This window comes from Cotesia glomerata, linkage group LG4 (genome assembly GCF_020080835.1).
Source record: "Cotesia glomerata isolate CgM1 linkage group LG4, MPM_Cglom_v2.3, whole genome shotgun sequence".
Lineage (NCBI taxonomy): Eukaryota > Metazoa > Arthropoda > Insecta > Hymenoptera > Braconidae > Cotesia > Cotesia glomerata.
The window spans coordinates 22,058,006-22,082,432 of record NC_058161.1 but is presented as its reverse complement, the minus strand read 5'-3'; the positions used below and the strand labels follow the sequence as shown (position 1 = coordinate 22,082,432).

The window sequence follows — 24,427 nt, the reverse complement described above, 5'->3', positions numbered from 1 at the left end:
TTATAATTTGAGTAAATATTTAGCAAACATTTTAAAAAATATTAAAGTTCAAAAAAATTTGGATGTTGAAAATAGTTTCGAATAAAAAAAATTTATTGATTACAATAGATTAATTCCAGAAAAATATACATTTACATTATTAAATGTCACAGCATTGTCTACCAATATTCCGTCTGAATTAGTGAAAGCATTAGTTAGAAAAAATATAAAATTACATACTAAAGCACAAAAAAAACACATTCTAGCTGCTCTTAATTTATGCCTAAATTTAAAATATATTTATTTACAAATATTTAGTAGTCCAATGGGCTCACTATTATCACAGTAGTAGCAGAGTATGTCGAAGATTGGATTATTGAGACGGTGTTATCATGCATTAAATTTAAATTATTATTTTGAAAAAATATGTAGATAATTTTGTACATGTTTACAAGAACATAAGAAAAAAGAATTTTTTATTAATGCAATGACTGTTATCATGGATTAAAATTAACTGAAAAATAAGAAAATGAGTATAATGAAATTAATTTTTTGATACAAAAATATTTAGATCAATAGATATTTAAAAACTAATGTATACTGAAAACCTAATCATTCAGGAAGAAATTAAATTTTTGACTCAAAGCATCTACCTTAATAAAAAAAAGCAGTTGTTCATAGATTCCCGGGTTAAAAAAAATATATATATATAATTATAAATTAAAAATGGCCCTATATAATTATACATGATTATATAAAATAAGGTATAACTATATCGAAATATATATAATTATTTTTATGGAAATGAAAAAAATCGGCGTGGGTGGGAACCGAACCGTGGATTTAACTATTGAAAGACTAATTCACTACCTGTTTACCTAAGAGACTTACTTGAAGAGCGAGCTTGTTATAACTGCAGGTAATGCAAACCGTCTTCTGCTTGGCCAGTTGTAGGTTCACTGTATCCATCCACTGGTTGATCGTCTCAAAAGTGATGTCAAACAGATGTTGAATCGCGTCGAGGTGTTCGGCGACGATCACTGCAGCAACATCATCCGCATACGCTATCAGTTTGACACATCTTGGAAGCTTCAGTCTCAGGAGCCCGTCATACATGATATTCCACAGAAGTGGACCAAGAACAGAGCCCTGTGGCACACCACCGGTTATATCATACTCTTTCGGACCATTCTTTGTATCGTATTTCAGCACTCTATCTGTAAAATAGCTAATCAATAGTCTGCGAAGATATGTTGGCACGTTCTTCTCGTCGAGAGCTTGCATGATGCAGTCCCAATTAGCGGAATTGAAAGCATTTTTGATGTCCAAGGCAGCCACTAGGCAGTACTTCTTCGTTCCACCCTTCCATCTAGTTCTTGCGATTGCCTCTTTGGCCGTATTAACAACCAGGTTGATCGCGTTCAGGGTTGATCGTCCTTTCCGAAATCCATACTGGTTGTCTGCCAAGAGTGGGTCGACTACTGCATCTATTCGCTGATAGATGATACGCTCAAATATCTTACCCGCCGTGTGTGTGTGTGTGTGTGTGTGTCTGTGTGTGTGTGTGTGTGTGTGTGTGTGTAGACTTTTTATTACTTAAGAACGGCTTGATCGATTGAATCACGGTTCACGGATGCAAAAGAATTTTTTTAGATAACTTTTAAACAATTGCATTGATCGATTCTTAAAACTAATTGCTCTTAACCTCAAAAAACTACATCCATTGCCGGTTATTGCATAAAAATCAGTTTATTTGTCAAAGAGAAATCGCTGTCAAGAAATTTTAGAAAAAGTGATTTTTTCAAATAACTTTAAATTTTATTCTCAGATCATTTTTTATGAATCAAGTTAACGATTAGTCCTCAAAAAACTGCGTTAAAGGCTACCAGTTCATCAAAATTGGTTCATTGGTTAGTTGGTAAAAAAAAGTTTAGAAAATCCAAAAGTACACGACTCATAATGCTCATTTAGTTATGAAATATTAGAAAAAAAAAAAAAAAAACATAAGTCGTTCAAAATTAGTTGCCGAAAAAACAGCTGTACTAAGAAGCTACTGCACAAGCGCTCCTGGTGGAATAAATGTATATAATATCTATAGATATAGATATATCACCATCCATGTTAATTTTACATGGATATATATAGATATACAGTCTTGTAGTTTTCGTTTTTTATTAATTATAACTAAACGACACTGAATTAATTAGCCATTCGAGCCAGTCCCATGGCTAAGCGGTATAATGCTTGTCATGCTTGCTTGGGACTGGTGAGGCGTGGGTTCGAATCCCGGTGTGAGCTGAAATTTAATTTTCAGTGAACATCGGTGCTCGTAACTCACGCCGGGCTGTACAGGTTTGGGTTTTTCGATGGTTTCCCCAAGCCCTGTGCTACCGGTGGGGCACAGGCAAATGCGTGCAGTTTCCCCAAAGTCGGCCCATCGCCGCATTACTCTCCAGGCTGAAAATGTATGTAATACTGCCAAAACTTATTCTGCCAAAACTTAATGTACCGATCAGCCTGGAGTCCCCTTCCGGTCTCGGCCGGACCCCCATCGAGACAGAAGTCTGAAAAGCGGGGTTAAAAAAAAAAAAAAAAAAAAAAAAAAATTAGCCATTCGCATTCGGTGACCTACAATTGTCGATTAGAATTAAAAAAAAAATTTTAACTCAAATAATTGAGTTTTTCACTAGTAACAATATTTTCGGAGTTTCATACATGACAGACAGGAAAATTTTTTAACCTATTTTGATGTTTTTCTCCGTTTCTATTGCACTAAATCAATTTTTAGAAAGTAAGGAATTAATCTCCATTAAATTATCTCGACAATAGTATGCAAAATATCTTGATTCCGTGAACTAACAAGGCTATAATACTAAAAATAGTTGCCAAAATGGGGCGAAAAAAATTTTTCGATCGTAAAGCACTCTCTGATGCTTCGCATCATGAGTCGTGCAAAATTAAATAAAATGTGGTTTTTTAACAATTTTCGAATTGATCATCAGACTGAAGTTCTTTCTGTAAATTATCGAGAAACTTTCTTACCCACACTAAATTCACTGAATACAAACTACGTTTTTGAGCTCGAAAGCGTATAATAGTTCTAGTATAGAGCTCGAAGAGCTTAAAATCGTATTAATAGGTGAAATTTAAAGCGTTTCGCACTTGACATCAGCAATAAGTTGCAGAGATGGCCGGTAAGGTGAACTATTTTACTAATTTTTTTTTAGCGTAGACGCTTCGAGTTCAATATTTTTTTTAAAGATTTTCATAATTTCAGCAGCATTTAAGGCGGTTTTTCAAGCGTAAAATAAAATATAGTAAGTCTTAAGTAAATTAGTAATCGACTTTCTATGTTATAAATGATAAAAATTCAACTTCACAAAATTCGCCAGAGTCAATAACTACCATCTTAAAAAAATTATGAATTCATAAAGCGGCGAGTTAGGAAAAATTTTTTCGTTTTCTCACAAAACTTTGAGAGTCTATGTCAGATCGACTTTAAGCTTGAATTTCATATTTCTTGTAATAAAAAAATTAGGAAAACGGTTGACCCTGAAGACCATCCCTGCAACTTGAGGCTATTTTTGTAATTAAGAGCTCAAAATTGTATTTATTTTGTTTTTGAGCTCTTCAAGCTCAAAAATATAATTTTCGTGTAGTTTTGAGTTCTCCAAGCTCAAAAGTTTGATAGGAGTTTGATGAAACACTATTATTTGAATTTTCAAATCGCAATAACTTTTGAATGAATAAACCGATTTTCACGCGGTTCATGGCATCCGACGCAGTTTTTTAAGCTTTATGAATAATTTTCAAGTTTAAATTGATAGAACAAAAAATTTCGGAGTGATTTCGAAAAAACACTTTTTTCGGTTTTCTTTCGTTAACGATAACTCACGAACGAATCAACCGATATTGACCGGACTGGCCGTAATCTACGTGGTTTTTTGATGTTAAGAGTTATTCCAAAATAACCACATTTGAAAAAGTTTTTTTTTGTAGTTTTTTTGGGATTTATCAAAATCCACCGGTCCGAATTGTTTCAAAGTATATAGGGCATTTCGTATCAAATCGGCCATTTTTTTAGGTCAACCTTTCCAATTTTTTTTAAAATATTATATGTTTTCAATACCGTCAAAGAACACCTTCATGAATTTTTTCAAATTTTTTTGACCACCCGTTAATGAGATATTGATTTTTTCCCAAAATTCAATTTTTTATTTTGGAACTGCTACACCTTCGCGAAAAATACAGCTATAGGGGTCGCAATTTTTACAAAATTTTTGTTTTTTAATGCTCTTTTAAGAAAAAAATACCTCTATGATCCTCTTTGATTTATTCCTATTTTTTTTGAAGTCTTAAGCAAAAAAAACATTTTTTCGAAATGTATGCCCCCTTCGCTTTTTTTGAAAAATTTCTCAAGAAAATTTGGACAAATATAGAAAGTTTCTAGACCAATCCAATCGTGGTTCAACGTTTCGTTCTGATTTTTTTCTTAATTCAAATTTTTTAACTTCCCGCTAAGAAAATCGAAGATTTTCAAAAATCGGGAAGTTATTTTTTTCACCCCGTTTTGCAAAAATTGAGTTTTCATCAGATCTCGACGTTTGAAGGTCCCCGCGATGTTGTCACTATGTCTGTATGTGTGTGTGTGTGTGTGTGTGTATGTATGTATGTGTGTGTGTGTGTGTGTGTGTGTGTGTGTGTGTGTGTGTGTGTGTGTGTGTGTGTGTGTGTGTGTGTGTGTGTGTGTATGCGTGTAAGTATGTGAATCGCTTATAACTTTTGAACGATTAAACCGATTGGAATATACCAAACGGCATTCTAAGGAGTTCCCTCAAACTTAGATTTTCTATGAATTTAAATCGATTCGGAATGATAGATTTTGAGAAATTTTGAGAAATCTCAAAAAAAATTGACAAAAATTTTTTTTGAAAGTGGTTGTTTTGGAATAACTTTTAAACAGCTTAATCGATCAATTCCAAAAACTATTCCGCTCTTGAGCTTGAAAAACCACGTCGATCACCGCTAATCCGGTCAAAATCGTTTGATTCGTTCGAGAGATAGCGTGAACAAAAAAAACCCAAAAAAAACAAAAAAAGTGTTTTTTCGGAATTACTCTTAAATTTTTTGTTTTATAAATTAAAACTTTAAAATTCTTTATGGAGCTTAAGAAAATGCGTCGAATGCCACCAACTGCGTGAAAATCGGTTAATTCGTTCAAAGGTTATTGCGATTTGAAAATTTAAAAAATAGTGTTTTATCAAACTTCTATCAAATTTTCGAGCTCGAAGAGCTCAAAAGCATACAAAAGCTGTTTTTTGAGCTCGGAGAGCTCGAAATAATACACAAATTGTATTTATGAGCTCGAAGAGCTCAAAAACGTTGTAAGTGCAATTTCAAGCGTTTAGGTATAGAGTTGGCGGGAAGTTGCAGGAATGGCCTTTAGGGTCAACCGTTTTCTTAATTTTTTTTCTCTTAAATTGCTTGTATTCACTTTTACACTCTCATGCATGTGCTCGAATAATTTTTTTTTTATACCAGAGAAACAATTTAATCAATATTTTTATCACTTTAGCATTTATTTATTATTTAATAAATTGGAGTTTATTCGTAACATCAAAATAATGAGCCTCTTTCATGAGAGTGTAAAAGTAGATACAAGCAATTTAAAAAAAAAAATTTTGAATTAAGAAAAAAAAATAGAACGAAACGTTGAACCACGATCGGATCGGTCTAAAAACTTTTTATATTTGTCCAAGTTTTCTTGAAAAATTTTTCAAAAAATTCGAAGGGGGCATACATTTCGAAAAAATTGTTATTTTTGCTTAGAACTTAAAAAAAAATAAGAATTAATCAAATAAGATTAAAGAAGTATTTTTTTCTTAAAATAACATTAAAAAACGAAAATTTTGAAAAAAACGCGACCCCGATAGCTGTATTTTTCGCGAAGTTATAGCTGTTTCAAAATAAAAAATTGAATTTTGGAAAAAATCAATATCTTAGCAACGGGTGGTCAAAAAATTTGAAAAAATTCATGAAGATGTTGAAAATGCCCCATATTCAAAATCTAAGTTCAGTCAAGCCCTTTCAAATGGCACCAACCGCGATCAAATCGGTCAAGCCGTTCAAAAGTTATGAAAGGTTTACATATATCCACACTTACACACACACACCCGTCGGAAGAAGCCAAACTCCCACCGGGCGCGTCCCCAGGTGGCGGATAGGGGGGGTCCTAACCGGTCGTAAGATCGGCGGATTGGGGCGAAATAAAATAGCCCTCGTGGACCAAATCAGGCATCGGAGCTGAAGAGTAACAGCCACCGTCCGTGTATTCCTGTGGGTCGGAGAAAGCTCGCTGTTCTTCGGAGCAGAGGGTAAGAGCAAAATAAAATAGCTCTCGCGGTAAAAAATGAAAACTCCCCTTTCGGCAGGAAGGGTTGGTCACAACATCTGACCTAGGGTCACGTACGCAAGCGGATACGGTGACGCTGCTCGTAAGAGATGTGTAAAATGATCCTTATAGCGCGGTGTACGTGGTAACTCCCGGCATCTACGTGCCGCACCCACGGGAGCAAGAGGAAGCCGATGAAGGAAGCAGGTGCAGGGTCGAAGTGGTTGAAAGATCGTAGAAAACATCAAGCTGAATATCGGCGAGCAAGAGATCGCATCGCAACCATTTATCCGATATTTGGGGGTGACGCTGGATACCCGACTGAACTTTAAGCAACATGTCGAACACGTAAGTGCTAAAGTATCAGCGGTGGTAACTAGTCTATCAAGACTGATGCCGAATATTGGAGGCCCGAAGCAGAGCAGGAGACTATTGCGGTCGTCAGTAGTTACATCAGTGCTCACATATGGAATATCCGTTTGGGCAGACGCGCTGGAGACCCAAGAATCATGGAGGAAAGCCGGAGGACCGGTCTACCGATTAAGTGCACTGAGAGTTGCAAGCGCCTTCCGCACAATATCCGAGGAGGCAGTGGGCGTCATTTCTGGAACTCTGCCTCTTAGAGTCCTAGCTGAGGAAATACGGAACCTATACCACCGAAAGAGGTCATCTACACTGAGCGCTGAAGAACTGAGAACTGAAGAGCGACAACATAGTATAGAAAGATGGCAACAACTATGGGATGCTGCGGAGAAGGGAAGATGGACTCATCGACTTATACCACGGATTGACGTTTGGCTTAACCGGAATCACGGCGAGGCCAACTACTATCTAACCTAGATGTTGTCAGGACACGGCTGTTACCGGGAGTACCTTCATCGCTTTAAGCACGATAATTCCCCAGAGTGTCTGTCTTGCCCAAGAGTTGCTGAAAATGCGGAGCACGTTTTCTTTGAGTGCCCTCGTTTTAACCCACAGCGTGATGAGTTAGAAAAGATCCTGAACAAGAAAATCACACCAGAGTCAATAGTAGAAGAAATGCTGTCATCCGAAGCTGCCTGGAACACCACAAGCACGTTTACCACCGAAGTGCTTACAGAGCTGCGTTCCATTGAAAGAAAAATAGCAAATGACAGAAACTAGAAGGAAGGAAAAATAACACCTTAGCCACCAGAAGGAATAGCAGTAGCTAGATCCTCCCCTCACGAAGTAATGCCTGACGTCGGTTTCCATGAGGGATTAGAAGAAAGAAGAAAAGGGTTTCAGGGTTTAGTGAGTAGGGGCGTTAGCGTCGAGTTTTAGTATGACGCTGCGTCGAGTCGCCACATATCCAGGCCGAACAGCTATGCCTGGAATCCGTAAAAGGGATTCCCCCCCTCCTAAGTTAAAAAAAAACACATACACACACATCCAGACGCCATCGCGGGAACAGTTAAATTCAACCCCTAGATTTTTAAGCTTTTATAAAAGCTGTATTGTTTAGCTCATAGGGCTGAAAATTTCTTCATCCGAAATTTTTTTAACGTTTTGAACATATCGGAAAGTGTTAGTGGTAGCCGGTATGATTAGCTATTTTTTAGATTTTTTATATCACATGCGAAGAAAATACGTTACGTCCGAATAAATTTAGTTCCATGAATTGAATTCATTTCAGACTTAAGACTAAAGATTTCATCAAGATGTAAGTTTCATGAATACTTGGCATCAAGGAAGGTGGATCTAAATATGATGGCTGATTCTCGCTAAATGCTAAAGTGAGAAACGAATGAAAGTATAGAACGAGATAGAAATACGTTACACAGATCATTCGAAGACAAAAAAGTTCGATACAAGTGGAAGACTCTTTCGGAAAAATTTTTCTCTATGATTTTCAGCTATTCATAAGGTTTTTTCATAAATAACTCCTAATTTTTAACTCGAATGGACAGAAAAGACACTATATTAAGATTTAAAGACTTAAAATCAATTAACAATCTGCTTATATAAGTTAAAAAGACACTAGTACTTCAATTTTTCGGGATCTTTAGCGATTTTGAGTGTTTTTCGCAATTTACTTGGAACTCAAACCCGATGAAGCAAAATGCGCTTTATATTCTTTTCCTAATTATTCAAAACTAAAATGATTTGTTAGAATCTATTTAGCTTATTCTTAAGTAGAATTAAAACAAAATACTGTTCAATCAGTTTAATTTCAAAATTATTTTTTGTTTGACAGAGTTTCAGAATTGCTTGACTACACTGCAGACGAATTAACAGGAAAAAGTATGTATGGATTATGTCATGGTGAAGATGCCCACCGTCTACGAAAGTCTCATGTTGATTGTAAGTATGGAAAAATAAAATTTCATTGCTACCTAATATTTTGTAATAAATTTTCCAATATACGGAATCGTGTGGTACTAAGTTCGAACTTTGCATCATTACCATAATGACAAATTTTCTACTTCCTGCTGTTAAGATCGATTTTCAAATTCGAAAATCTAGTGGTTGTTGAAAACATGCTTTTTCTAAAAATTTTTATTGCGATATCTTCCGATGGATTCAATCGTTTTCAATGGGACTTTGTAACATCTGTCGCAGTTTTTCAAGCATTAAAAGATAGTTCAATACCTTGAAAACGATTTGTTGTCAAATTATCAATTCATGTTCATAAAACCCTTTTTTGAAATTTTTAAAATTGAACATCGTTCGAAAGAATAGCTTGATTTTGCCGAAATCGGCGGTGTTCGATGCAGTTCTTTGAGGACTAATGATTTTTCTGTTTGATCATGAACGATCTAGACAGAAATTTCGAAATTATTTGAAAATATTTCTGTGGAGGTCGAAAAAATCATTTTTTTTCGATTTTTGTTCATCAACGATATCTCACGAACGAATAAACTGATTCTGACTGGCCTGGCAGGAATCAACGTAGTTTTTTATGTTAAGAGTTGATTAGTTTCTAGAATCGATGAGTCAAGCCGTTTAAAAGTTATTCCAAAAATAAACGTTGAAAAAAATTTTTTTTTTAGTAGTTTTTTTGAGATTTCTTGGAATCTGCCGCTCCGAAGCAGTCCAAATGGTATCAAAAATCTAAGGTTGGTAAAGCTTTTTTCAATTGTACCAACTGTGATCAAATCGGTCAAGCCATTAAAAAGTTATGGGAGGGTTACACATACACACACACACACACACACACACACACACACACACACACACCGTGTCGGGCAGCTGGGTCCCGCATCGGGCGCCTCCCCAGTTGGCGGATAGGGGAATGCCCGGCAGTAATGTCAGGTACCGAGGAAATTAAATACTCGGGGTAGACCAAACCTAGCAAACAACGATATGGAAATGTCAGAACAATTTCAAACATCGTTTACAGTACAGGGGTTGGATACCTCAGCGCCGGCGAGGGAAGGCATGCAAACGGGCCTGAACTCGTCGTTATCAAGCGACCGTTACGATAGCAGGGTGGACCCCATGGCTCTGATGTTTAGAAATGCTACAGGAAGCAAGAAAACCGCACAGATGGAAGAAGATGGACAGCCAATGGAAGTTCCTTCAAAAAGTGGAGGACATTTTACTCTCATCATTATTCAAACCCACCGAGGAAGGATTAACTCTGCACCGACCACCACCGGCCAGCAGTCACCAATGGAGAGGCTCGGTAGCAAGATTGAAGAGTTAGCCGACTTGATCAAAGACAAGAAGAATCTTCATCATGAGATCAGAAAATTGGTTACGTTTATTGGTACGGAATATAGACTGGCCAACAAATTACCAACGACGTCGGCGTCAACGACTCAAACATCTCCGAGTCTGAGCAAAAAACTACAGCCACCTCTGGTCACTCCTAAAAAACTACCACATCAAGGAAAGGGCAACAACAAGAAGAGGCCGCTGTGCACGCCCAGCCCTTCTTCAGAAATTAACAAGCCAGCACAGAAAAAGACAGCCCGGGATGATACCTGGACCAATATGACTTGGGAAAAGAAAAAGAAGGAAAGAGAACAGGAGCTAGTTGCACAATCTACTGAAGCTCAAAACCAGCCAAGTAAGGGTGTTTCGAAGGTGGTTCAAAGAAACCGAGGAGGAAAAAGACAAGAACAACGGCTGTGCTTGTTTAACCAGCTGAAGGGCGATCGTACGCCGATCTCCTCAAGGAAATCAAGGCTAAAGTTAACCCGACAAAGACTGGAGTAGACATAAAGTGTATCAAACAAACGAAGCGCGGGGGCGTTCTTCTAGAAATGGGTTGCAAGACTGAAAACACTGCTGCTCTTACGGCTGCAATAAAAACAGCAACCGCTAACATCGGTACAGTCAGATCGCTCACACCAAAAACAACGATCGAGATCCTTGACTTGGATGGAATCTCTACCGAGAGCGACATTCGCGAAGCACTCAAACGTGAATTTACTGACAGCCTGAGATAAAACGTGTGAATCTGACAAAACCTACACCACGAGGTAATCAGGTAGCCTTCTGCGAGATAGACGAGGCTAGCGCGATCAAGATCCTTGACAAGGCCTGTATAATGATCGGATGGGTTAACTGCCGCGTTCGCCCAGTTGTTAAAGTAACACGCTGTATCAGATGCCTTGGATACGGGCACGTGACAAACTTCTGTAAGGGGCCTGACCGTAGCAAGTGCTGTTTTAAATGCGGGGGAGAAAGCCACAAAGCTGTAGACTGCGTTGAACAGCCAAAGTGCTTCCTCTGTACACCGGACAAAGAAGCTCCAGATGGCTTATGTCATATTCCAGGCTCCGGGGCTTGTAAGGCATTCCGCACTGCACTTGCCAAAGCCATGAGAGGGCGTCAGCGCATCCTTCAAGGAAACCTGAATAGATGTACGCAGAACTTGATCCGCTAGCGAGACTTTGAAGAGAAAATCGACGATTTCTTCATCTGCGAACAATATCTAAACCTTCAAGATAAAGCATGGTTCGCAGACGAAACTGGTACGCAATAATCTGGATTGTGAACACAAGGAATGTTACTGCCAACAACAGCGGAAGTGGAGCAGGTTTTGTCTGGATTCAAACCCCTACAACCTACTTTATGAGCGTCTATCTCTCACCTAACGAAGGGATTAGTGTGTTCCGACAGAAACTGGAAAATATAGAAGATGAGATCACTGTTCGACGGCGAAGTCGTCGTAGCTGGTGACTTACTTCAATCCTAAATCGGCTAAATGGGGCGCTGCTTTCTCCGACACCAGAGGCAACGCAGTCGCTGACGTCGCGTTGCTGACGATTTGCTCGTCTTAGTAGAAGGCTCTTCAAGAAAAGAAATAGAGCGTAATAGTCAGGTAGTAGTAGATAAGATACTGGAATAGTGCTGTTCCGCAAAGCTCGAGCTGTCGAAGTCGAAGACTGAAGCCATCTTCCTCAAGAACGAATTTGTACATCGCGGTCCACGAAAGGACAAAAAGAGCCCGTACCCCTATGAAGCAAAAGGACGGCAGAGAAAGCTCAAATACGATAATAAACCGCCAAAAATAATGATAGGAGACTCCAAAGTTAAATTCAAATCAAGCGTTAGATACTTAGGGGTACACTTCGACGAGGGCCTCAAAGTGAAAAATCACACTAAAACAAGGCGCGCGAAACTAAGTAGGGTATTCAGGTACATGCGGCATATTGCGCGGGCAGAATGGGGATTGCGATACCCAGCTATGTCCACCATATACAAGGGTTTCTTCATGCCTGTCGTCACATATGCGGCGGCAGCTTGGAGTGACCGTTGCGATAGGGAGGACTGGAGACATCTTCGAGCACTTCAGCGTCAAGCGCTAATAACAACAACTACTGCCTACAGGACAGTTTCGCTTGACGAGATTTGCGTAGTCGCGGGGGCAGTGCCCATTCAGCTCGTAATAGACGAACGGTGCGCGCGATACAACCTCCGTATCGGCAAACAGGCTACCCTTGGAAACGTCACCGTGCAGCCAGATGCGGAGGATCGCCTTGTCACCCTTAGAACTGAAACCATACGTCGGTGGCAAGAACAATGGGATACATCAGAGACCGGCCGCGAAACTAAAGTCTTCTTTCCAGACGTAGCAGAGCGTCTAACAAACAAATGGATCAGCCCTAACTTTTGGCTGACCCAAATCTTAACCGGCCACGGTTGTTTTAGAGAATACCAATACAAGTACGAACATACGGATAGTAGATTCTGCGACGAGTGTAGGGAGAATGGGTTAGGAGAAAGGGTCGACAACGTGGAGCACTTAATGCTTGAATGCCATGAGTACGAGCCTCAACGTGAGGTGCTCAAGGACATATGGGGTGGGAACATGGAGTGGGCGAACGTTGCGCGTGCGATTGCCACATCCCAAAGTAACTTCAAGCTTTTAAAAGGTTTCAGTACAGTAGTAATGTGCTGCAAACTGCAAACCCAACTAGCTAATGAAAACGCGACTAGGGACAAGACTCAACAGACATCCACCTAGGTAGAGTCGGAGCGCCTAGGCACAAGCGATATGCTCCACACAATTGTGAGGACAGTATAAAGCTTTGGATGACTGCCGCAGAATAAGCTAGGGAAAATGACCACAAACAACACAAGTGCCCGGGCACCCTACACACGCAAACACTTACACGTAAAATCATACGTTACACACAACACATCACACAAACAACATGGTCTTCAATCGACTTCGCCTTCCCGTGGTCCCCGCTGGATACTGCTCATATCCTGCGGGTACATCTCGATGTGCCTACAGGGAATGAGTTGCCAGAGGAGTCGATGAGAGTTGCACACACTTACAATTATACGCAACTCTTGCAGCTGTTCAATGAATGTGTATAAACACAAGAGAACGGCGGTTTTTCCTTGTCCGCGAACTGGGCTGGGTTCTCGTTATGGTGGAAGTAGGACAAATATACGTGCGTGTATAGCTCTTTTGAGCCCAGGAAACGGCCTCTTCGGAGGTAGGCGAAAGCCTCGCCATATATTCTTCTTCTGACGTCGCGGCTAGACTCGACCTCATAGTGCTGAATATTGGGAGCACCACGACTTCCAGAAGACCAGGGTACCAAGAATCCATCCTCGAAATTTCGTTGGCGACTCCAAGAACTGCCAACATGATCGAAGACTGGACTGTATCCGAAAAATACAGTGGCAGTGTTCACCAATTTGTGACATTCAACGTTGGACTGGCATCTGCTGCGATTTCACAACGCGACCTTTCTAAGCCGAAGTGGAACGTCAGGAAGCTTCATGTAGAGACACTGCGAAAGGCACACACAAAGCTGAGTCAACTTTACAAAAATAACCCGTTCTCAAAGACCCGCAGCGAGACTGAAAAAACAGTACTAACTACGATGAAAGAAATTGCTGCCTTGTGCGATGCCTGTATGCCGCGACTGAAAAACTGAGGTTGTCACAGGCTGGCGTACTGGTGGTCACCAGAAATAGCAAAACTACGGAAAAAATGCCACTAGCTACATTGACTAGTTACGAGAGCTGCGAAACGCTCCCCTAATCAAAATCTACATTCGAGCGAGTACAAGCAGGCCAAAAAGAACCTAAATCGGGCTATTAAAGCAAGCAAAGCAAAATTGTGGCAAGAGATCTGTAACGACCTTGACAAAGACATCTGGGGTAAAGCCTACCAAATTGTCGTCAAACGACTTGGAAAGGCTTCGCCAGAAGCGCCGAAACCACCTGCTTTAATGAACAGCATCGTAGCGGAGCTGTTCCCCAAACATTCACCACGGGAAAGAAGCATGTTCTGGTAGCATCAAAGCCCGTAAGGCGTGTCTTGTCCTCACACTAGATATCAAAAACGCCTTCAACAGTGCGAATTGGGGTGACATCTTAGATGCTTTGGAGCACAAATTTGACGTGGAGCCAGAAAATCTAGCAATATTTAATGACTATCTCGACAAAAGAACGTTGATAGTAGAAACGACGGAAGGCACTCAAGAACATGACATAACGGCTGGCGTGCTGCAAGGTTCAATCATGGGGCCCGACCTATGGAACACGGACTATGACAAACTATTGGAAATTTCGCTGCCAAAGCAAGTGCAACTCACGGGCTTCGCGGACGACGTCGCAGCTACGATAGTAGTAGACAGTGCCGAGGAGGCAGAACTACTGGTTAGGGAAACATCGACACCGTTGAAAATTGGCTTGAGAAACATCATCTAAAACTCGCCAAGCAGAAAACCGAAATGGTCGTCTTAACATGTCAAAAATGGTTCCCAAAACCTTTCGTCATCGACATAGGCGGGACAACACTGACTTCTACAAGGGCACTGCGTTATTTAGAAGTAGTGATCGACAAAAAAATGTCTTTCCGAGAACACCTCGAAAACACTTGCGCAAAAGCTAACAAGACCGTATCAAACCTGTCGAGAATCATGACTAACACAGTGGGACCACGAACCAGAAAAAGCAGGGTGCAGAGATATGGATGGATATTCTTAAACTACCGGCGCAAGATAGCGGCAGTGCAACGACGAAGAGCACTCGGAGTCACCTGTGCCTACCGCACGGTCTCAGAAGCGGCCGTATTGGTCATAGCAGGAGCCGCGCCAATCGACTTACTAGCATACGAGAGGCTGAAAATCTATGACGCCAAAATAAATGGTGATAACTCTAAAGAGGCAAGAGCAAAGGCAAAGACGGAAACGCTACATGAGTGGCAAGACCGATGGACAACCGGGGAAACAGGTAGATGGACGGCACACCTGATTCCTAACATAAACGCCAGCTTTCTCGGAAGCACGGAGAAACGGACTTCTTCCTGACCCAGCTATTGACGGGACACGGGCAGTTCAATGCCTATCTTTTCAAGATGGGTCTGCACAGCACACCAACGTGTAAATACTGCCCAGACAAAATTGACAACGCCGAGCACTCGTTCTTCGAGTGTGATCGGTGGAAGGACTACAGAAGCAGCACTGAAGAAACTATTGGCACCACGCTCTACCCTGAGAGCTCGGTAACCTGCATGATTAAAAAAGAAAACTGGTCAGCTATCGCAGCCTATGCACAGCGTCTTTTAAAAGAAAAAACCGCAGAAAGAGACTAGTAATTAGGAGGAATCGTCGTGAGACGCAACATGGACTGAATTGAAGTAATACTTACGCAGTTCCATTCAGTCATCTCCGTACCATCCACGGGGGAAGAGAGAGGAGTTTTTTTTAGTGGGTAAAAATCCCACTCTACCGACCACCATCTTTCAATGATAGCGGTGTGTTTGGAAGATTTTTTTCGCTTTTCTATGAAAAAAAAAAAAAAAAGAAAAAAAAGAAAAAAAAACACACACACACACAGTGACATACTCGTGAAAATAATCAGTTCTGCTATCTAGTACCTCAAAACATGAAGATTCAATAAGAACTTGATTTTTGAGAACCAGGGTGGAATCTATCCCTTGCCAATTTTTAGAAATTCATCGATCCTCATAGCAAGAAGTTACATTTTTTTTCATAAGAAATTATTTCCGAAATGATTTAGAATTATCATATATTTAAATGTAATAGGAATCCCTATAACACTTACAATGGTATTCTAGAACCTCAAAATATCATGAAAAATAAATTCGATTTTCGATTAAAAATGTCCTCAAATATACTAATGTCGTTAAACCTGTCATTTAATAAATGCCGTCGAAAAACCCATTTCAAAATAATTACGTTATTTGAAGTTACTTTGAGGATTGACCTCAAAATATTATTGAAGAGTCGTCAAATATACCAATGTTGTTTCTGAGCAAGGCCTCGTGACGTTGTCAAAATCATTTGGCAACGCAGGTAAGCTCAAAGATTCGGGGACTAGGATGAACAGAAGAACGAACGAACGAGACTCTTGTAAGGGGGATAGGTGTTACGGCTCAAACAGGTCTTACGGCTGCACCTCCCCGCATGGGCCCCGCTGGTAACTGGTCGGGTTGTTATTATATTACCGATCAGGCTAACGCAGTCGTTGAATGGGTTGATACAGTTAACTAAGTACGAGGACAGATTGACATTAAAATCAACTCAATTCACATCTGTCCTATGATAGCGTAAATGCTTGAGGACAGGGTTTTTCCTTGCCGGCAAACTTGGCTGTGTATTTCCTATGTGAGGGTAGGACAAATATACGTGCGTGTATAGCTCTTTTGAGCCCAGGAAACGGCCTCTTCGGAGGTAGGCGAAAGCCTCACCATATATTCTTCTATACCAATGTTGTTAAAACTATCATTTTAAGAATGTCGTTGGAAATACCATTTCAGAATAATAACGTTATAAGGAGATATTTTAAGGAACGTCTTAAAAAAATGATTGAAGTGTCAAAACGACCGTAAATAGTTTTTGTTGTACGTATAAAATTATTTACAGCCTTTGAATTTGCCTTTTCTCACAATGGCAGTTTTGGAGTGTCGTCAAATCCTCCACGGCAAGCATTTGTCTTTGACGACTGTCGTCAATACTGACAAATGTTGTCGAAACTGCCATATTCGATCAAAAAGTGTCGTTAAAACCTCCACTACATACACATATTTAATTATATATAATCCTATGTATAATTTTATATTGTTTCATATATAATTAGACAAAAACTATTTTCATCGGGTATAGTTTGTGCTAGTTAATTTTATTTAATAAACAGAGAATCAATTATAATAATTAATAAATTTCGTAAATATGAATTCCAAACTAATTTCGTGAAAAATCATTTAAGGATAAAACGTTTCAAAAAAGTAATAAAAGTTTGCAAACTAGAAAAACTGTTCTCATTACAATGTACACATTCAGTAGTTCTGGCGCTCCGTCAGCGGAGATTTGAACGGAACTTGGCGCCAGATTTTACTGAATCTGTGGATTTCTCTTTATCTCTTTCAGCTTGACTATTTCTAATGGTATTATTAAAAAAAAAAATTAGGAAAACGGTTGACCCTGAAAACCATCCCTACAACTTCCCGCTAATTCCATACTTAGGCGCTTAAAATTGCACCAATGACGTTTTTGAGCTCTTGGAGCTCAAAAATACAATTTATGGGTTATTTTGAGCTCTCCGAGCTCAAAGAGATTACTTTCCTATGCTTTAAAGCTCTTTGAGCTCAAAAGTCTGATAGAGATTTGATAAGACACTATTTTTTGAATTTTTAAACCGCAATAACTTTTGAATGAATAAACCGACTTTTACGCGGTTAGAAGCTTTTTGAGGTTATGAGCTAATTGCTTTTTGGAATTGAACCTTTAAGCCGTTTAAAAGTTATTCCAAAAAAACCACATTTGAAAAAAATTTTTTTTTCAGTTTTTTTAAGATTTCTCAAAATCTATTGATCTGAATTGGTCCAAATAGTTTTTAAAATCTAAGTTTGGTCAAGCTTTTTCGAATGGCACGATGAAATCGGTCAAGCCATTCAAAAGTTATAAGCGGTTCACATACTTTCACACACACACACACACACACATACATACAGACACCGTGACAACCTCGCGGGGATAGTCAGGGAAGCTTCCTGTGACCTTCAAACGTCGAGATCTGATAAAAACTCGATTTTTGCAAAACGGAGTGAAAACAATAACTTACCGATTTTTGAAAATCTTCGATTTTCTTAGCGGGAAGTTAAAAAGTTATGCATGTCCGTAAATTAATAACATATTTTCAATTTTTTAAATCCTTGATTTTCACAAATTCATGTAAATTCATGATTACAGACACCATAAAATATAATTATTACGCTAGGTAGCACACAATTTTACCACTAAAAGAATCAAATTTTTTTAATAAGACTACTCTGTGCTCGTTCTTGTGCAAATAATATATTGCTTTCAATTAGATGTTACAGTAGCTAAAATATTACATAGTTTTGACATAAATATTCAAAAATTCAATCATTTTGATTGAAAATAAAAGTAATCGAACAATGAATTTTCTATGTTACAGTGATCAATAAAGGGCAAGTCTTAACTCATTACTATAGACTGATGAATAAAAGCGGTGGATATACTTGGGTTCAAACTTGCGCAACCGTTGTTTGTAATTCGAAAAATGCGGAGGAACAAAACGTAATTTGTGTAAATTATGTAATAAGGTAATAATTTATTGTTCTAATATTAACTCATTAATTAGATCGCAACGATAGTCCACTAGCAATAAATAACTCTCATAACTTACAATTTCTCACATAACTTTAAAGTTCGCACACGGTCATACTGACTCTAATTTATTTTGGTTTTTCACATTCAAAGAATTAATGCATTTTTTTGAAACTTAGATCAATAGGTTCCTTCTCCCATGGAAATAATATATATTTTGGATATATTAAAAACATGTCATTTTAAATTTTGAATATAAATGAAATATATTTATTATATACGTGAGATATGTAATATTATATTTTTTATATATTCGACATTAATATTGATCATACAAAAAAAATTTATTTTGCGTACATTTTTGTTATATCAGAAATATATTTTTCATATATAAAAAACGGCCAAAAGTACTATAATTAGAATATATTTGAAATATATTTTTAATATATCCAAAATATATATTATTTTCATGGAGGTGTAGACATCGCAATCAAATTATCAGATATAATATTATTAGTGACACTTAAATCATAAATACTAAACTCTTAAAATATCAATTCTCAATGTCTTTTATCACCAAATTCAATTATCCATTATTCTGTTATAATTCAGGAAAAAGGCCATTTGGCAGTCGAAATGGAAGTAGATTTCACAATAAATATAAAATCTACTACGATCATACACACACTTCTACGTACTTTAAGTACATCGTAACAGTAACAAATGAAATATTATAAATCTAAAATAATCAATGACTACGATAATTTTGATCGATGTATATTGCAACATGACTTAAAGAATCATTTATACGACAAATGCACGAGTAAAATTTCACTAAACAGATAGAGAAAATAAGTAATTTTTTGGCTTAGGCCAACGGTTAGACATGAAAATTGAAGCTCAATAAGCTTTTAGATGGAATTGACAGAAATTTGGTAAGTTATCGCGTACAATGGTTATTGTACGAAAAAATAGTGAAAGCAAAAATTTTTTCAACTTTAAAAAATATTGAAATTGCTGTCATATTTAAACTAATCGACCGACTCGGCCCATCTTGGAATTTAACCTCGAAAATCATCGAAAGAATGAGTAGGTTACGTTTCATTAAGATCCGTTTAGAGTTAAGGGAGTTATTGTTAAATAATACTTAGGACTATACAATTTGGTGGCTAAAAACGTAACTACTCCCAGGTTGTCAGCTATGTTGTTATTATAAAGGTTTAGATAGTAAATTTATCTGATATTACGAATAATTGCACGTCTCAACGCGAAGCGTTTGAGTAGTGCTTTACCCTCACTCTCTCAAGATTAAGTGATTATCTTGGATTGAATTGCTTTTATCTGATTTTTTTGCACTTTAAGGATTAAATAAATTAAAATATATAAACAAAAACACTTTTTTATGACAGTAGATACTTTAAAAAACACTATTTTTTCCTATATCGTTCAAAAAAATATTTCGGTCAACGTCGGGTTGTCTGTATGTGCGGATGATGTATGTGATCACGATAACACTTAAAAAACTTCACTTTTTGAGTCCATTTCAATTTTACTCGCTATAAATATAAATAAATATATATATATATATATATATATATATATATAATATATATATATATATATATATATATATATATATATATATATATGGTGCATACCACGCCAAATCGTATCCGATAGCATTCTACCTTTGCATCTGCGATTTTTTTGACAATTTTTTATGTTATTGTACCCATTAAAAAAGACATCAATGATTTTTTTCAATTTTTTTTGCCCAGCCGTTTTCGAGATATCAATTTTTGAAAAAAAAAATCGCTTTTCTTTTTTTCAAATGTCTGTAACTTTGCTAAAAATGGGGCAATCGGGACGTTTTTTTTTTTGAAAATTTTTGTTTTTAAACACACTTTTAGAATATAAAATTAAAAAAAATTTTTAAACTATTTCTATAAGATTTTCACATTTTGACTTTCAAATGTTGATTTCCAAAAAACAGGTACTGATCGATTTTCTTGAAAACTTTTTCTAAAAAACTGTCAATTATCCCCCATTTTTGAAGCCAAGTACCTTAGTGGGCAATTGATGGGATCCATTTTTTTCCAATTTTACAAAATTTCAAATTCCAACTTTTTGTAATAAAAAATTTCTAAAAAAATTCTATGCTCAGGATTTACTATAAATAACTTACTGACACAGTTTTCATCATAATTATTAAATTTTATTTACACTAAACGATTATTATTATTTCACATTTATTTCCTTTCACGTTTAAATATTTTATAAATACGAGATTCACTGGATGATGAAAATTCTTTAAATCGCAAAGTATCTTTTCCGTCTGGAATGACACAATGATATTTCTGCGTCCCTGTGATTGTTTTTGCTCGTGAATATCGTTGATCTAATAAAAGTTTAGCCTGATCATACTTTTCATTTGAAGAAAATTCAATATTTATATTTGGTAAAGAATTTGGTTTTTCCGCCCATTCAAATAGTTCGACAGGAGTTGAAATTTGTTGGTCATATGGAAGTTGAAGACTTGATCGTGCTGCCATCCTTTTGAAAGTCGCTCCAGCTCCATCACAAGGTCCTTTCCCATGTGCGATTGCAAATTAATGCCATTCAGCTTTAATTCCAAAGTCTTCTTCATGATAACGAAGATTTACAAAATTTTTGAAATTTTTAATTTGTTGGGGTGCTCCGTCAGAAAAGTAAATAATTTTTGAGATATTATTGAAAAGACCTTTGATAAAATTAGTGGTGATTCTTATAAACTCATGAACAGCAACTGCATCGTGAGATGAGCAATCTGATACAATTACTAGACACTTATGAATCAGCTCATTATTGTTTTTATAATAAATTACAACTGGATAAACAGTTGCCTGGCTGTTATTCCAGTGGAATCCAGATGCAGCATTATGGATAACAAAAGCATAATTTTCCGCAAAATCACAGATAACAATAAATTCATTCTCCTTCAATGATTCTTTCAACGACGTCAAATAACTCGCTTGCTCTTTAGCAATATAATTATGAGGAAGAAGACTTGTGATATTCTCATAAAAACTGTCTACAAAATCTGATGAAGTTTTCACAAATGTCTCTAAGCTCGTACGGGGATTTGAAATCCAATACTTATAAGTAATTTCATCAATTCCATTTTCTTCTAGTACATTTAATAGTAAGTCTTTCAAAGTTTATATTCTTGGACACTTATCACAGTTGTAAAAGAAACAATCAGAGTTAGGGTTTTGATATATGATTATCTTCAGGCAGTCACTATACGTCAGTAATGGTGTTGCTAATTGTTCAGTAAGTGCTGCCAAGTTACACCCTGTAATAAACGAGACCATGAATGATTTTGAAAAAGACTTTTCTAGTGTATCACTTACCTAACATCATAAGCTTGACATTTTGGTGTATAGAACACACACAAATAGTGTGAGCTCCACTCGAACCAGTAAGCACGCAATGTTGAGGACGCAATGATGCAAATTTTGAAAAACCAAACCGGCAATCCGGATGACGTTCCTTGAAAAGTTCACATAACTCTTTTAAGTTTGAGAGAATGAGACGTTTCTGGACATCCTCACGTTTTCCGTCATCATTTCTAATAGAAAGATAATCTTTCATCCCTGGCATATTTACACTAATTTCATCACTAACATAAAATTTTAAAATCTTAGATTTAATATCATTCGATAGATGTCGACCTAAAATGTAAATAAATTGAATTTATTATCATTAAAAACATTAATAGGCATTATTGATTTGAATATGATTTTGAAAAGATTCTAACCTAATTTGGCATTTGGAGTTGAAAGAATTCCTTTTTCATCTCGAAGAGATTTTGCAATTGACGCCATGTATATTGTACAACCCATTACTGCACATACTTGAGATAATCCCCATGATTCAGGCAAAAGAGTAAGAATTTGAATTTTTTCACATCGTTGCGTATTATTATCGTTGAATTTATTTTTTAATTTATCGAGCAATTCTAAGAAATTTTGAGAGTTGATTTCATCATCAGAAAGTTTTGTTTTTTCTAAAGAGTTATTCAATTTTTTATATACTTTTTTGTCTTTGTTTTCTAAATACGTTTGATTATCGACATGTTTTTCTATAATAAGTGATTGATTTAGTAAAGCAAATGCATCATTGACCACTGGCAATACTGTTCCTAAACTTAATTCAGATAAACTACTGGTTTGTGCTGTCAGTTCTTCACTAAAATCTTCTAACCCTAAAAAGTGAAAAGATTGAATTATTATTTTGAAATGATAAACTTTTTGTACCACAAAAATAACATCAGGCCATAAAATTTGGCGAAACTTACCTGATGAAATGTTTGAAATTGATGAAAGAGTACTTCCAGTACGATTATCATCCAATTGCTCTTCAACATGAGTGTTAATCTCAGCAACAGGACTAGATGCAGTACTTTATAAACTTAATGCTTTTCTGCACAATATACAGAGATAGTTATTAGTACTTAAATTATATGCAGTTTGTTGAGTCACAGAAGCTCGTCGAAGACCATTTTTCACTCTATGATCTTCCAATTGTAGAGGATGACAGCACAAATTATATTTTCCAAAATTTTCCATAGCGTAAATATTCACAACATTGTTTGCTTATTTACAATAAACTTTATACACTTATATTTCTTTGCAAAAAATTAGTACAGATTGTGGAGAAAAGACACTAAGAAAATGTGATTAACAACAATACCCTTACTCTTGTTTTGAAATCAAAATGTAAACAAGAGAAATACTTAATCAAAAAATAATCTACTACAGTCTTTCTTACCCACTGTAGTGAACAGTTGGAATCAGTTTCAAGTAACGGAGGCTTTACAATCACAAAAATAAACAAATTTACTATGTAAGATTTGAAGAATTTTCATCATCCAGTGAATCTCGTATTTATAAAATATTTAAACGTGTAAGGAAATAAATGCGAAATAATAATAATCGTTTAGTATAAATAAAATTTAATAATTATGATAAAAACTGTGTCATTAAGTTATTTATGGTAAATCCTGAGCATAGAATTTTTTTAGAAATTTTTTATTACAAAAAGTTGGAGTTTGAAATTTTCAAAAATCGGAAAAAAATGGATCCCATCAATTGCCCATTAAGGTACTTGGCTTCAAAGTTGGGGGATAATTGACAGTTTTTTAGAAAAAATTTTCAAGAAAATCGATCAGTACCTGTTTTTTGGAAATCAACATTTGAAAGTCAAAATTTGAAAATCTTATAGAAATAGTTTAAAAATTTTTTTTGATTTTATATCCTAAAAGTGTGTTTAAAAACAAAAATTTTCAAAAAAAAAACGGAAAAATGCTTGCCATAAGATGGACGGTGTGGTTTAATGTATATAAAATAAGCGAATGGAAATTTAGTATAGACCGGATAGCTCAAATGGTAGAGTAGCCGACATGTCTTCATGTAAAAAATGTGGAACGCTTCAAGATTTTGCGTCTCACATTCGTTTACAAACATAAATAATGCTGTGAAGCGGGAAAAAATAGGAGTTACGGTAATTATTACGTGAAGCGTTCCACATTCACGTAACAGAATATTGGTAGGAATGGATTGAAAAAGAAATGTGAAGAGGATCATCTTAATGTGAGTTTATAGAATATGCGAGAAAAAATTATTAGATAGCTCGGACTGGGATTCGAACCCAGAACCTTCCAAAGACATGTCGGCTACTCTACCATTTGAGCTATCTGGTCTATACTAAATTTTCTTTCGCTTATTCTATATACATTAAGCCACACCGTCCATCTTACGGTAAGCATTTTTACAAATATTAGTAATGCTGTGAAAAATTGGAAAAATTATGGAGGTCTTTTTCAATGGGTACTATAACATGAAAAATTTTTAAAAAAATTGCAGATGCAAAGGCAGAATGCTAACCGATTTGGCGTGGAATGCCCCATATATATATATTAGGGAGATTCAAAAAAACTTTTTAATTTTTTTTTAACTCTTACCCTCTCAAATATTTCTATTTG

At 36.7% G+C, this 24,427-nt stretch overlaps 1 protein-coding gene across 3 annotated transcripts in view; it reads left to right on the top strand.

Moving 5' to 3' along the window:
* The window catches only part of LOC123263017 (protein trachealess), a 372,435-nt gene that overhangs the window by 290,339 nt on the left and 57,669 nt on the right, over positions 1-24,427 (top strand). For all 3 annotated transcript variants that reach the window (XM_044725531.1, XM_044725532.1, XM_044725533.1), the window contains 2 exons: positions 8,586-8,692; positions 18,251-18,398. In XM_044725531.1, coding sequence (XP_044581466.1) covers positions 8,586-8,692; positions 18,251-18,398 — 255 coding nt within the window. The remainder of the gene's footprint in view (positions 1-8,585; positions 8,693-18,250; positions 18,399-24,427) is intronic.